This window comes from Battus philenor, unplaced genomic scaffold, assembly GCF_028537555.1.
Source record: "Battus philenor isolate CCGP_79_NKW_IND1 unplaced genomic scaffold, ilBatPhil1.0.hap1 SCAF_23, whole genome shotgun sequence".
In the NCBI taxonomy this organism is placed as follows: domain Eukaryota; kingdom Metazoa; phylum Arthropoda; class Insecta; order Lepidoptera; family Papilionidae; genus Battus; species Battus philenor.
The window spans coordinates 8,733,038-8,748,583 of NW_027181686.1; the positions used below are offsets into that span (position 1 = coordinate 8,733,038).

The following is a 15,546-nucleotide window of genomic DNA, read 5'->3' on the forward strand; positions in this document are numbered from 1 at the left end:
ATCGAGCTTTCCTTTATTAACAATAATGAAAAAAAATGTAAAAAGTAACACGATGTAGGCTCTTATAAGAATAGGTAAAATAAAATGTAACGTGTTTTAACTGCAATTTTTGATTACATGTACAATAATTAAAAATATTACGTAGCCATCTCGGAATTTCTGAAACAATAGTATCTATATTAATAGATAAAAATAATAACGAAACTTTTACTTACAAATAAACACTTCCGAATGTTTTTTTTTTTTAATTTATTTCCATTTCTATTTCTAAACCCGCATTAATATCAACAGGTCTAATTTGATTGAATTGCGTATTGTTGGAAGTTACAATATCGAAAGAGTTTAAATTCTAGGCAACCGTGTCGTCTTGGTACTTGATAATGCTAGCCAGATTGATGTTTGCAACTTCTATTTGATTTTTAAGTCTTTTTTCACAATTTATAATGTTTGCTCTTTTGACACGTAAAACTACATCGTTTTTAAAGTGGTGGTCTAGCGACCCCGTGCAGCGATCCTTAGTCCAGACCTATACAGTACTCGGTGGTGTACTCGTACTCGTGTTGATCAATTATTGAAAACAATTTTCGGTTGAACTGTATTTTAAATAAATTTTAAAATCTCTCCATCGATTACGGATGCTTAACTATGCGTTCGATATAAAAGATTTTTATTATGTTGCGTCAAGACTTGCAGCTGTCACCAAAATTTACGGATAGATATTATTGAGAAATTTTAAGGCAGAAACTAGATTAATATATAAAGGAAAACATACTAAACGCTTACCTTTAGCTATTTTCCACCTTGACCACCTCCCTGACCACCAGCTTGTCCACCGCCTTGTGCTCCACCCCCAGCACCGGCGCTCATTCCAATATCGAATCCTCCTAACATATCATTATAATTTTACAAACAGTTTTAGGTTTACATAAAAAACCTTTCCTTGGTTCGTCGTCGTCGTTTCCTTCTCGTCTATACGCTCACGGCAAGGCATAGGTCTCCATCAAGATATCTCTATGGATATACGACAATCGACCAGCGACCGCAGTGTAATTATGATTCGTAGAAGAAGTTGCTGCCTATCCTCTAGAAACTTATTTGTGAACACTGGCAAATCCTATGTAATTAATGCACAAACTGTGAATAATGTAAGATTGGTTCACGGGAATTGAACACGCGACCTGCGATCGAGAGTCTCAGTCCGCTGCGCTACTATTGCATTTGGGCTAATTTTAAAGAGTAAATACGTGCACGGGCACAACTACCTGCTAAACGCGTCTAGATACAACAAAGCCCCTTATTCGCGCTTTCTTCATTTGCGTTTAGACTATTCGCGGATTAAAAAAATGCGAACCAGTGCTCACATTCGAGGCTAAAATTTGCATTATTCTCGGATCTAATAAGTATATATATATAATGTTAAAAGAATTCCAATAGATATCCAACTCAATACAATTTGCAAATGCAGGCAGATGGACTAATAAAAGAATAATGAACGACGGCACTGCACTGTTTTAGAAGAGAATGCCAAACAAAACATTTGTTTCTAAAAGCAAGAAGTCTGCTCCTGGATTTATTTAGCAAAGGATATAATTACACTGCCGTTATGTTTGATTGTATCCGTAGGTTGTATCAGGGCTTTAAAAAATAAAAACAAGACAACCTGCCAGTGTTTAGGCATGCTAATAAGAAAGCGTGGGTTGTAAGTGTTATTTTTTGTGACTCGTTCCGGAATTGTTTTGTTTCTAAAGTTGAAACTTAGTTTTAAAAAACAGAATTCAGACATTATAGTTCTTCTAGTTTTGTACAAGACATCAGGTCAACTTGAAACTATGCATTCAAATATAAAAGTGACATTTTACCTCCCAACACTACTATTGCTTCAACCTATAGACCAACGAATAATTCAGACCTTCAAGCTCTATTACATTAGTCGAACCTTCAAAATCATATTGGATAATATGGGTACATTCTATATTATCCTGAAATGAATGTTATGGAATGCTGGAAGAAATTAGAAATAACGAAATGTACCGTAAACATAAAAGGGTCATTGGAAAGACTGAAGCCACACATTGAAATCATTCTGGAAAAAAAACTGTCACTTGCTTCGACTGTGGAAAAGTTTTCCCTATGTAATAGATTACATTATCTAGCAGAATCCGTATATGTAAACATAAATTATATTGACAAAAAAGCACTATTTTTCCATTTTAAATAGCACGATAATATGTAACAATAATAACCGTTGCGCGGTCTTTCGGAGTTTTAGACGACGACATATTGACTTCGAAATAAAGAATAATCGACAATGTTGTTTTAAATGTAATGGAGAATCAACAATTAAATTAATAACAGAAGTAACAATTTTAGTGACATATATCTTTTTACGTCGGCTAAACTTTACCTATATCCTTTTTTTTAGCATACTACTATGAATTGATGAATATTATTATTTAAATCTACGTACCACCAAAACCTCCACCGCCGCCAATACCTCCACCTGTGAATAAAAGTTTATTATTATTCCAGGTTCACATATTTATTTTGATTTTATTGGTTTTAAGTGTTTGTTAATTTAAATATAAATTTTATAACAATATTATAAATTACCTCCCTGTGCACCACCAGAGCCATCTTGAAATGACTGTAACAAAGCATTCAATATAATTATATGTATTTCGATGAAACAAAAGAGATTCCATTTATATTTTTTAAAAAAAAAGCGGGAAAGAATGGCGTTCCTAACGCATATCGACTGTAGAGTATGTATTATATCTATAGATAACAAAAATATTGAAAAAAAAACACAATTATTGTTTTTTCAATTAAATTATTCACAATTTTTAACTCAACTTATACAAGAAAATTTTGTCTTACCTCTCCAATAAACATAGCAACTATGGCCAAAATTATAACGGACTTGAACATTGCCTTTCAAAATAGGTAGCTACTATAAAATTTTCATGCAATAAAAATATCGAAATATGTTTTCCACTTTAAAATGCAAAACGAAGACACAATAAACTGTGATGAAATTTTGACGTAAATCTAGGTTATATAGTCTTGAATGGCTTTTGCGTGCGATTTTATCTATTAATAATGATAATGTCGTAATAATCACCCGAGACCAATTTTTATGCTGTTATTACGAGTAATAACTGCTTCCTGTTCATCTTTTAAAGTTGCTTGTCATTTATATAGTTATTGTCATTATAATACGTTAGTGTGAAAACGTTAATGGACGTATTATGGTTTCAGAGTAGGTTAGGTTTTGCTTGTTGATAAAATTTATTAGCATGTATGGTTTAAGTGTTGTTTTTTCATTAATTAACCCTATCTGCCCGTCGGGTTTACAGGTTTACTATGTTGGAAGAGACAAAACGCTGAGTGCTTTTAGCCTGATTTTTTCGGCACAAATCAGGCAGGCTGATATTTGTTGTTCCATGAGATCATAAAGCCTTGAAGCTTCTAAAATGACGGTGAACCAATGTAAAAAATGTTCCTAAAGTTTTAAACCTTCGCTAGCTCTGTTTGGCAAACTTTAACTATATTATGTATATTTTTGATTAAGTTTATGTTATTACAAAGAAATTATTTACACAAAAATCACGATGGTATTGTCCCCACGTTGTAAAATTAAAATAAAAGTTTGAAGGAAAGGTAATATAAATATATAAAGTAAATTATTTTTGTAAATAACATTATTTATGTCTTGTTACATATAGTGTAGCATAATTTTATTATATAACTTAAATTGATTCATTAGAATTTTAATAATATATAATAAGTTTTAAATACTGAACTGTCAAAATTGATAATTTCGTGAAACGTAACACATTATTGACAAACTGAGCTGTCAAAAATTATGTAGTAGATTGGACATCGATAGTTGTATTTTGTTCCTGATATTTATATCGAAAAATGTAATATTTAGTACTAATATATAAAAGTACCATGGACGAACACGACTTCTTTCGACAGACGGTTCAACATCTAGCCCGATGTTTATCCTGCTTAAACCCAACACCATGGGAAAAGGTTCGTATTGTTACAACATAACTAGTCGAATATTTGGTAATGTGGTGAATATATTTCATTCATCATTGAAGATAACAAGCGGATAATGAACAGTTTAATGGTTACTACCATTTGTTGGACAAGGTAAAATAGAGACAAGAAATTAGGCATGTAGATTCTTGTTTTGTTTTGATTATGATCTCATCATGACATAATACAACAGCAGTTCAATTTAGATATACTAGTTCAGTAAATTTTAGGCAAATTTATTATTAATTGTTAATTATTATTAATTTTTAGGCAAATTTATTATTAATTAATTTCAAAGTTAACATAGAGTCAGTTCAGTTTATAAGACAGTGACCTTAGTTAGTAGTAGACCTAGTTACACCCATTTTTTTATTTTATACTCATTAAGATATTACTTTAAAATCTAACAATGATAAACATAAGTTAATTCAAAACCACTATTTAATAATTAAGTTATCCTATTTTTTAATTTAAGTAATCATTAATATGTATCTATTATAAAATGTTGAAAAAAATTATTATATATTTTGCATATTCATAATGATTATTTTCTGATAAGAAATTAATAAGAACTGTTTTGGCACATAAAGAAAAATGCTTCTGAAATCTTGCAAAAAGAGATTGGATAATTTCAGATGGATACAAAATTTAGATATTTTCAGTCTCAGTTTTTGATTAAATATGTATCTGAATAAGGTAAGAAATTATCTTATCTTTTGTAATACATTATTTAACATTTTTTAATTTTTGTAATGTTACAATGTCGCCTTGAAAATGCCTTGAAAATGCAAAACAATGGTGATTCATTTCTCTGATAACTTTTTGACAATTTTTTTAGTTACTAATAGAAGCCAGATCGTGTGAAAATATCATTCAACATAATATAATTTTGTAAATTTTATCATGAATGTAAATTAGTCTTCACAAGTTAAAATAATCAAGGTTACCTGTAGCATTAATAAGTTGAGCAAAATATTATCTTTAAACATCCTGTTTAAAAATAATCATTGAATATGAATTGGAACCAAATAAAGTTTTTGTTCAATGTTATTTGAATATATATATTATATATTAGTTTATGAATATATATATATATAGAAAAAATACATAATTATTCTCTGCACCCCTGTCTAATCAAATAAAATTTCAGACTTTGACTTATTAAATGAAAGTAATTAACTACAAATATTAAAGGAGAGTTTTAGTGTGAAATTTTGGACAAAAATCTAAATTTCTTAAATCTAGGATATGTTGGTTTCTACAAATCTATCACCTTTAATTCATTTTATATGTTTATCATTGTTATGGTGATGTTATTGTTCACAATATGCAAGCTATCAAGGATGAAAAATCCTTAATTTAGATTAATGCCCAAAATTAAATATAAGTAAAATATAGAATAAATTTGTTAAGCTAAGCTTAGCTAAAATAAGTTGAATAAAGAAACAAGTAACAATTCAAAGCATGGACAGGTTAAATGATTTTGACATCCATGTGGATGTGTCCAAGTAAAGCTAGATGATATTTCGAAGTTATTGAATTTTGCTTCTTTTCCTGTTTTCTTTGTTTTTTGTTTTAAATCTGTGCATTTGCATGAAGCTATCCATATTAAATAAAAACTAGCCAATAAGGGTACTAGTGGTGGGAAAGCTTTGTTAGGCTCTTTTTCTTTGCATTTGAATGATAATGTCTAATGCTCTGAATGTATGTATAATTTATGAAGTAAATGATTACAATAAAGTCAAAATACAAAGGATAAATAGGACACATGGGATAAACCCAATGAAAAGGACTTTTAATACAGATTCAATAATTTTTCCATTGCAAGTATTAATTTTGACCTTTCATATATTATTCAGGTGAACACATTGTTTATGCTGTGCCCTCAAGCCAGCTCCACTCTGCTAGTCACCTCACGCAGCCAAGAAGCGAGCATTGCATTGGGCTTGTACTTCCTGCAGAGTGGGTTGCAGCATCAGGACAAATTGTTACCATATTTTCTTAAAATACTGAAGTGTCTCACAAATGCACAATTTGAAGAACCCTTATGCAGAATTAAGTGTGCTGACCGTAAGATTAAATTATTTTCAATTTTGTAGTTTTTAGTATGCTATAATTCATATATTTATTTCTAATTGACTATATGTACATTCAAGTGTACATAATTTATATGTGTACACGACTTCTACAAGGGCTGATCTCTGGGGGAACCACCACCAGACCATCACCATCTAATAAAAAAATATTGGAGTAGGTCTTTCAGCCATAGTTTCACAATATTATTGTTGGAGATACTTATAAAGAGTGGTTTTCTCCTATGATAAATGATCTACTCTCAATAGATTTATCGGGAACAAAGTGCATATTTTAGGATGATGTATTCATTTTTAATACAATACTAGGGGAACATGGTGCATTCCAGTGTATTGATACCAATCTTTCTAGAATAACATAGTTAAAAAGGCTGACAAAATTTTATAACAAAAACTCTAGTTTGATTTTCCCACATTGCTCATTTCAAGTAGTTATATTTTTCTGTCTCACTTATGACCCGTATATGATAAAAATAAAACATAAGAAAGGAGTCTATTGGCTGACTTATTATTATGAAACTAATTTTATATGACATGTTTTACATCAAGTAATTAAATATAAATTTATTGCCAATTTTCAGGTATACCAATGTCAGAAAAATTTAGTTTCTGCCTCAACACATTGCTGTCTGATGTTGCTTCAAAGCAACCCTCTCTCCGCGAGGAGATCATAACAGCGCAAATAGAGTTAATGTCCAACCTCACAAAAATTATTATGAACTGTCACGAAAGCAAAGACTACAAAAATACAATATCGAAACTTCAGCTTTGCAAGAGTACTATACCAACACTAATCGGTTTGGCCCGATCCATGGGCCGATACGCTACTGTCGATCCTCCTTTACTGTGTCGACTATTTCCTCATCCGCCAAGTCCAGTCAAAACTAAGGAACCAGAGCCAAACTTTGAGTATTCAACTTTAGATAAAAAAAGAAAGTTCAATCAATTCAGACCGATCATTCCGAGGTCTTTATCAGGGAATCTGAACCCTAATAATGAGAATATTTTGGAAAATGGTACTGATGCAACTGACAGTTCTGGTGGCACATTAAAACGAGGTTCTCTCCATAGTTATAGCTCAGTACCTTATGACCCTACAACATACTTCTTTCATAAATTTGGGTCTAGCTTCAATCAGTTTCCGTACATGCGGTTTTCTGAGTCACCCGAGAAAAGGATTAATGTACAATTTTATGTAACATATTTACAATCAATCTTGTCATTAGCAAAGAAATTGTTGACCAAAGATCTTTTAGCATTTTTAGATGAAGAGGCTGAAGATATTCAAGCATCTGGACAAATACAGGTATTACCCTACATGTAGTAAAAATAGAAGAATATAAGTAAAATAATAAGTACATTTAATTTATATTTTACTTTCTAAGCAATACAATAAGGAGTTTTTTTATTTTTTCAGGTGTTCCCATACAAATCTTTTTCAGAAACTCTTAATTTAGTAATGGTAACATTGCTTCGCGAAATTTTACAGCATCAGAAAGATTTACCAGGCCCATTTACAAAAGATGTTCAGGTAAAGAATATATTTAGTGATGAACATTTTAATTATATCTTCATCAATGGTAGTTCTCTACCCAAGTCCTTATGATATTATTTCAAATTGTAACAAATTTCATGAGTCTATAATTTGCATGTAAATAATTTTCTTGTGTTAGGCACTAACTACACTATCAACCTGTTACTGCTTGACGGTGCTTAGTGAAATAATCTGTATAATAAATATAAAATATTTATTTCCACAGGAATTCGTGAAATGTTTATTTCTCAGTGGTCAGACCGAATTACAGAGTCGTCATCATGACGCCTCTGAAAAGGAAGACCGCGAGAGCAATTTCGCTACAGTGAACAAGTTTAAGGTTAACGTTATGGCCAACTCGGCCTGTGTGGATTTGCTCGTATGGGCTATTGGTGATGAAACTGGTAAGTTCAGTTCAGTTTCTTTTATGTAATAGTAAACATACAAAGGTTACTATGAAACTTTTTAAATGTTACATAGCAATCTTTATATGTAACAACCAAATTACAGTAAAAAATTGCAGTATTTCATTTTAACCTCCTCTCCATAATTGAGTTCATTTTACATTAACTATCTCTGGTAAAATAATTTTAGCTTAACTAAATAGTGTTCAGTGAGGTACAAAAATTTTTTGATGGCATTATTTTATTAGCCTGTATTAGTCTGTGTGGATACACAGTGAGATGGTACAGGTTGTGATTAGTCGACTATGGATAAGAGGACACATTGTGTGATAAGAGGACACATTGTGTGATAGATTTGAATATGCTGATTTCCATATTTATTTTTTTAATATTTACAAACACGATCGTAAACCACAGTTCTTTCTCTTCGTTCTACTCTTTTAATTTTAACATATTTAATCATATATTCTACCTGACATTTATAATTACTACCAAAAAAAAATATTAATGTAATTATTATAATATATCATATTTATAAAATGTATGATTAGTATTTTTTTTCATTGCTCTTCTGTATTTCTCTCTTATTTGAACTTTATCTTCCATTATTCTCTTTAAATTATAATTTCTCAACTCAGCAGTTATTTTTTTTTTGTTTTCCAATATATTGATTGGATGGGGATTTCTTCAGTTTGTGAGTATTTTCACATAAGGCGTCCATCCTTTTGCTACTATTGTATACCTCAATGAAATTAGTTTGTATCGATAGTGTGTTATAACCGGAGATCAGAAATTCATGTCATATTAAAGTAATTTACTACAAATTATATATGTGGTTTCTATAAGTTAATAATAAATAAATTATTAATCAGATGTAATTATCCATCTCACTCGCCCTTTCATTATCAGTATCACGGAATATTTTTGTACACTGCTACCCATATTTATTTATTTATATTATTATTCACTTGGAAATAATGACAGTGATCAGTGGTCATAAGTAGAATGGTGAAAGAGTCTGTGATAGAATTTAAAATCAGATTGAGCTCCCCCATAATGGCTTCCGTTAACTCAAAGTTACAAGGGTTCCAAACGCGACCTGATCCAAGGCCCACAACACATATGGTTTTTTTAGTGGTCAGTTTCACAATATATTTAATAGGGTAGTAGAGAATTTAATTCTCAAGCTTTATTAACACTTAAAAGTCTTTCACACTGTAAGTAATAGGGTTTTTTTTACAAGTTTTCGCTTAACAAACTTCTTTAATTTATCCCATGATATTTTTTTACACTTAATAATCCAAAAAAGAGTAACTAATTTAATGAAGCCTATGGAAAGCAACACGTAATAAGCTAACACTTCAAACTTTAAGTTAATAAACATCTGAATACCTGATCTCTGCGCTTAACTTCAATATTACATTATAATAAATATTTAAATAGTATAAACACCTGGGATACACGGTTAGTTTTGAATATTATTTTCATTAAATATTTTTTATGATAACATATGCATGTATATAAATTTACGATTTCTATAGATTAAAGTTTGTGTTTATAATAGTAAATTTAAACTACATTGACCAACATAAACAATGGTCTTTTCCTTAACTTATATCTCATTATGATGTTACAGTGGATGAAGACTATGATGTACCAGCTCTTATAAATGCATTAACAATATTAATAGGTATCTTTGTTCTATGACAGTTTGAGTTGACCCTTTTGACTAATAAAATCCATACTTCATTTGCCGAATAACAATCAAAAATTTTTTTTGACATTTTTAGTATAAATTTATTAAAATATTCGATGTAAAATATACTTTTAAAAATATATTTTAAACCAAGGCACTAAATTTTTACTATAAAGATTAAATTGAAATTTTTTTGAATGAATGCTAAGAATCAGCAATTATCAAAATGGCCATTAATGGAATGGTATATGTACACGAGTATGGCAAAGGCTTTTATATAATATCTATATTATCTCTGATTAACTATAAGTCTGAAAAATATTTTATGTATTGCATGGATTTTTTCACAATACTCATAAATCCTTATATACACTTCACACAACATTGTTAAAAAATACCAGTGTGATATTTTAGAATAGATTTTATGTATACCATTTTACTAACTATGTATATACACGTGAGGTTTTTGATGTAAAAGGAAATAATATGTTTTTGATTTTTGTTATGTCCATTTTAAAAATAGATATGTGTGCTAAAAAGGTTTTTTTCCAAAGAGATTAGTGTGCAATAGAATGTGAGTCGATTATAATAAGGCATTGTTTTAATTATTAATTTTATTTTAGGCGCAGATTCTCTGTGCGGACGTTTGACTGAGAAGATTAATTCTAACCATAACCACAAATTGATATTAGCCCATATGCCGCTACTCATGGTGTGTTTAGAAGTAAGTTCGTTGCTTTATATATATTTTTTGTAAATGGAATTTAATTTTTGCAATTTGTGATTTTAAAACACTGGCGAATCTGTTTCTTTTGAAAAAAGAATTTATTATATTAAAAAAAACGATTTAGTATGAATTTAAAATGTTAAAACATTATTTTAAATTTTTATTAATAAATCAATTACTTATCTAGTACAATAAAGTATATATTATATGAATATTTTCGACATGTACGAGTATATGACCGTCCAATTTAAAACTAATTAATGAAAGAAATATATAGTAATGAATTACTGGTGGCCAAAAATGATATTTATTACTATTGTAAAGAACACACATGAAAGGTGGCAATGTGAAGGCGTCAGAAGATGCAGAATGAAGACTGCTTTCACCCCGTCCTGTGGAAATTTGTTACGTCTGACTGCTAAAATGATGATGATGACGATGATAATAATAATGTAAATTTCTGTTTTATATGCTGGTGATAAATAACGATAACTTGTGTTTGTATTAATAAAAAAAATTCAGCAACTTGGAATTTATTTTCGCTATAGTACGTCTATGGTTCATATTATTTCTTGATAAAGAATCTAAAAACAATTATTTTAAAATAATTTGATTTATTACACAAAGTTAATAATTTACCGAATTATTAAAAATTAAACTTTTACGTCATTATGGCAGGGTCTTGGAAAACTAGCGACGAAATTTCCATCAATAGCAAACACTTCAATTTACTGTCTCCGTGATTTCCTAGTAACGCCGTCTCCAATACTGTTCAAACTGCACAAGCTGGAGTTAGAGAAAACTGGAAAGGAGCATATGAAAGTAACGTGTATGTAACTATTTTTTAATTTACATCATGTATTATATCTATTTAATTTCATCCAATAAAGTATAATTTTCTTTTCAGTACAAGGCAAAGAATTACAAGGTATGACCTCCAGTGGTGTTCCGGTAAAGTCGACGCCGTTCGAGAAACTTCGAGATGCTGCAATAGAGAATCTTTGCGTTGCTTTGGAGGCGGCGTTAACCGTCGATCCGTTCTGCGTTCCTGCTCTAGTCGGATCTGTCAGCAACCGGCTGTTTACTGCAGAAACAAGTGATAGGTTTGTGGTTTTTGCTGCTATATTTAATTCATCCTAGCAAATCTTTATACATATACACACACATAAGTGTAATAACATATATAAGAACTGTACAGACTCATCATGATATCTTTAAAATCATGAGGCATAAATTTTTTAAGTTTGTATACCCCTTTCACTGTGTAAAGGTGAGTTAAGCAAGGAATTTATGAAATTCTACTCACAAGACTTTGAGAGTGCGTTCATGTAATTAGATATTTTTTAATCTGTAGGTAGTATATATTATAGGTTTTAAATTTATATAAATAATTTTTTTGGGCGCACGACAAGCCACTATTGTATGTAGTAATGGTTCTTTAACGGGCGGACTTTCGACGAACGCACTCTAAATTATGTAGTTCCTACCGAACGGTGTAGAAAATCGGAATATCCTGGAATGAATTAAACCCCTCTTACTTTGCCTAAGACCTATATTATAAGGCCAAAAATTTATATAAATAGTTTGCAAACCAATTGTACGAGCTACCAATTTTATAATAGTATGTTTTTTATCAAGTCTTCGTTAACAATTGTCTTCGACGTATTCTCGGTATATGTGGCCTGAGAAAGTCTCTAACGTAGACCTCTGGAAATGCTGCGGAGATATGTCAATCGACCAGCAGATCAAAACGCAAGTGGAACTGGATAGGCCACACGCTCCGAAGTTACCCTGATCATATACCGAGGCAAGCCCTAGAATGGAATCCTCAAGGAAAGCGAAGACGTGGCCGCCCAAAACAAAACTAGCGGCGGACGATCACTGCAGAAGCGAAGGCAGTTGGAATGACGTGGATCGAAGTAAAACGCGAGGCTCAAGACCGCTCGGGATGGCGACGTACTGTGGACGCTCTCTGCCCCATCTCGGGGACATAGGAATAAATGATGACCTTTTTTTTATCAGGATCTACAAATATATTTTTTTATTTTAATATCACATTTCACTACGAACATGTATATGTTACTAATTAGATTAAATTTTAAATGTGTCCAAATCATTGCCAATAATCTTTTACTGTTTAACTTTACAGTGAGTCTTCTTTGATAAGTACAAATATAGTCATCATGTTGGGTCATGTTGCTGTAGCCCTAAAGGACACACCAAAAACAACTGATACTATTCTACAATTTTTCCAACAGAGGTAAGTATTTCATTAATAAATCCTATAATGCGGGTTTAGGATTCTGTTTTTTAAGTATTGCGAAATTATTTTTACTATTGAATCGTTTGAATTTGAAGCATGTTTCATCAATGAAAATACGCATTCGGGAGCCTAGTATATTTAGTGTGGCAACCGTGTTACTCTACATCATCTAGCGGAGTTGTCGTTAACGAGGTCGGGTGCAAAGCGGCAGAGCCATGTGCGCTGGCGGCAAGAGCATCGATGATGTAGATGCTCGCAAACATCAATCGTCCTAGTGAGAGCTCGAGCACGGTGGCGAACGCGTGTGTTTCTTTTATTTTTTTACCGTCTGACCTATTAAAAATTGTCTGGCATACCTAATAAACTTATATTCACAAAAGTATTGTTTTCAATTCATATCTGACAAGTTATGTCCTATAGTTATCCTACAAGAGTATAACAGTAATTACTGTAAGGAAAAATTGATTACTATGCAGGTTATGCCGGGCGCCGTCATCGTTGGACACTTTGATAGTGGATCAGCTTGGCTGTATGGCACTCGCTAGCCCCGAAGGTCCAGCTCACGACGAAATCATGAGGATGTTCACCGTTATCACCGTGGAAGCGGCGAGCGCTGCTTATCATCACACTGATGACAGGAAGCAGTACAGGTGTGTGAAAAATAATATATTAGATCTTTTACTATACTACTTTCTGTTTGTAAATAGATTAGATGCAGGATGGACTAAAATTTAGGCTATAAAAAGGACTTTGTTGAAAGATGTCTTTTATCGGTCTATCAGTGAGTCACGGACAAGTTCTTCTGACCCGGTGATCAGTAGTGAGGTGACTTCTACCCCTTTTCATCTTATTTACACGAGAACCAATCTCCGGTTTCCCTACTCATTTCATAGTTGGATTTTTATACAAGTTTTTATACTAAACTCTCTTTTTTGGTCATTATATTCTTAAAAGGATAAGTTATATTTGTAATAAGTTTCGGGGTGTACGTGTTTTTTTGGGGTGCCTAATATTTTTGGCCATGGCTGTGTATATTGTAATCATTTATGTACTTTGTAATCATTTATAATAAAATGTTTTGAACCTCTGTTACCTCATTGCCACACAGACACGTGTCGGGTGCGGTGTTGAACGCGCTTGCCAACGTTGCTGCGAACGCACGTGGGACGAGCGTTCGTCTGGAACTGCTGACGCGGCTCCTGGAACTGTTCGTTCAGCTCGGTCTCGGCGGTGAACGCGCTACGGATCGCTCGCCCGCCCCTGTGCTGAAGGCCTCTTCCAGTGCAGGCAACCTTGGCGTTCTAATACCCGTCATAGCGGTCAGTATTTCTCCTTCTACATTATTATACCTTCTTCTTGTTTACAGCTGATAGACGAGCTCTGCAAGGCATAAGTCTCCTCCATAATCTCCACAATGACCGATCTAGCGGTTCCCGCACCCAGTGATTACCCTAGACCTTATGTCGATGGTCCACCCACTAATGGTGGGCCTGTCCACGCTGTATCTACTGGCTAGTCGTTGCCACTCGCGAACCTTTGACTCCAACAACCATCGGTTGGACGAATGATGTGACCACTTCAGATGAACAATTCTTCGAACTACATCAGTATTCTCGCAGCGAAACTCCCAGCATGGCTCTCTTTATTGCTCTTTGAGTGACCTTGTTTTTATAAGGCCCACCGTAAGCGACCACCTCTCGGACCCATAAGTTATTACCGGCAATACACACTGTTCAAAAACCTTCGCTTTAAGCACTTGCGATACTTTGGACGAAAGGATTTTTCGGAGCCATATACCATGTATCCCTTGCTAAATAAAAAAAACCATTCCTGGTAATTTTTAACATGATCAAAAATATTCTAGCCAAGTTTTATACCTATTTTTTTACTGTTTGGTAGAGTGACTTTAAATAATGTACTCAAAGAGTACGTCCGTCGATTTAATAAAATTCTTGGTAATTTTTAACACGAAAAAATATTTTGTTTAAGTTTTATATAAGTATAAAATATATTTTTCTGCGTATTTTTGCAAGTGAAGTAATTATTCCATTCTTAACTTATTCTTCTCTACTCGGCAATATCTGTTTTGTATATATATAGAGAAAAGCAATTACAAGAAGTTAGGTGTTTTAAAGTATAAAAAAATAAATAATATACCCACGGTATATTATTTTTTGGACTTTATAGATTTTTTACATGGAAAGGGCTGTAGAGGTGTAGACCCTGAGAGAACTGAGATTATTGATCATAGGTCGGTGGTCATTTCCTAGGATATAATCTTATATAATTCACACTTTGTGCATTAGTTATATAGGATTGCCACTGCTCTCAAACTAGTATCCAGAAGATGGGCAGTAGCATTCTACGTGCCATAATACCATACTGCGATCGCCAACCCGCCTGCCAAGCTTGGCGGTTATGGTGTATCTCCTCATAACATTTCTTTCCCTTGTAATGGGCTTCTATGGGCAGAAACGATAACGAAGATGACGACATGGAAAGATAGACTCAAAACACGAATTCGTATTATGGTCCCTTTTATTTTTTTTAAAATAATAAGGCAAGAGGACAACTATTCCAGAATCAAAAATCTTCATTAAATTTTTACATTTTAAGTCATAAGCGACCACTGGCCGAGCCATCTTGTCCTGCTTCTGTTATTGTTCTGCTGAGAAAACCCGGTGAGAAGTTCAACAGTTGTTGTTTTCAATGAAATTTAACAATTTTTCATGTGTACATTACAATATCAACTACATAATACTATCAATTTTAGATTTTAAAT

General features: G+C 32.3%; 1 protein-coding gene and 1 long non-coding RNA gene across 2 annotated transcripts in view; one reads left to right on the forward strand and one right to left on the reverse strand.

Annotated features, from left to right (window-relative positions):
- Positions 1-63: 63 nt before the first annotated feature.
- Positions 64-2,502, reverse strand: LOC137924102 (uncharacterized). Its single transcript, XR_011107586.1, has 3 exons — positions 2,468-2,502; positions 784-884; positions 64-159 (listed from the first exon to the last, which is right to left on the reverse strand). It is a non-coding gene; the product is annotated as an uncharacterized lncRNA (long non-coding RNA).
- Positions 2,503-3,882: 1,380 nt separating this feature from the next.
- Pi4KIIIalpha (phosphatidylinositol 4-kinase III alpha) overlaps positions 3,883-15,546 on the forward strand; it is a 36,055-nt gene continuing 24,391 nt past the window's right edge. The window contains exons 1-11 of the mRNA XM_068767192.1: positions 3,883-4,038; positions 5,907-6,117; positions 6,722-7,446; positions 7,558-7,671; positions 7,901-8,078; positions 10,398-10,498; positions 11,180-11,330; positions 11,409-11,604; positions 12,651-12,761; positions 13,241-13,414; positions 13,873-14,083. Coding sequence (XP_068623293.1) covers positions 3,955-4,038; positions 5,907-6,117; positions 6,722-7,446; positions 7,558-7,671; positions 7,901-8,078; positions 10,398-10,498; positions 11,180-11,330; positions 11,409-11,604; positions 12,651-12,761; positions 13,241-13,414; positions 13,873-14,083 — 2,256 coding nt within the window. The 5' untranslated portion in view covers positions 3,883-3,954. The remainder of the gene's footprint in view (positions 4,039-5,906; positions 6,118-6,721; positions 7,447-7,557; positions 7,672-7,900; positions 8,079-10,397; positions 10,499-11,179; positions 11,331-11,408; positions 11,605-12,650; positions 12,762-13,240; positions 13,415-13,872; positions 14,084-15,546) is intronic.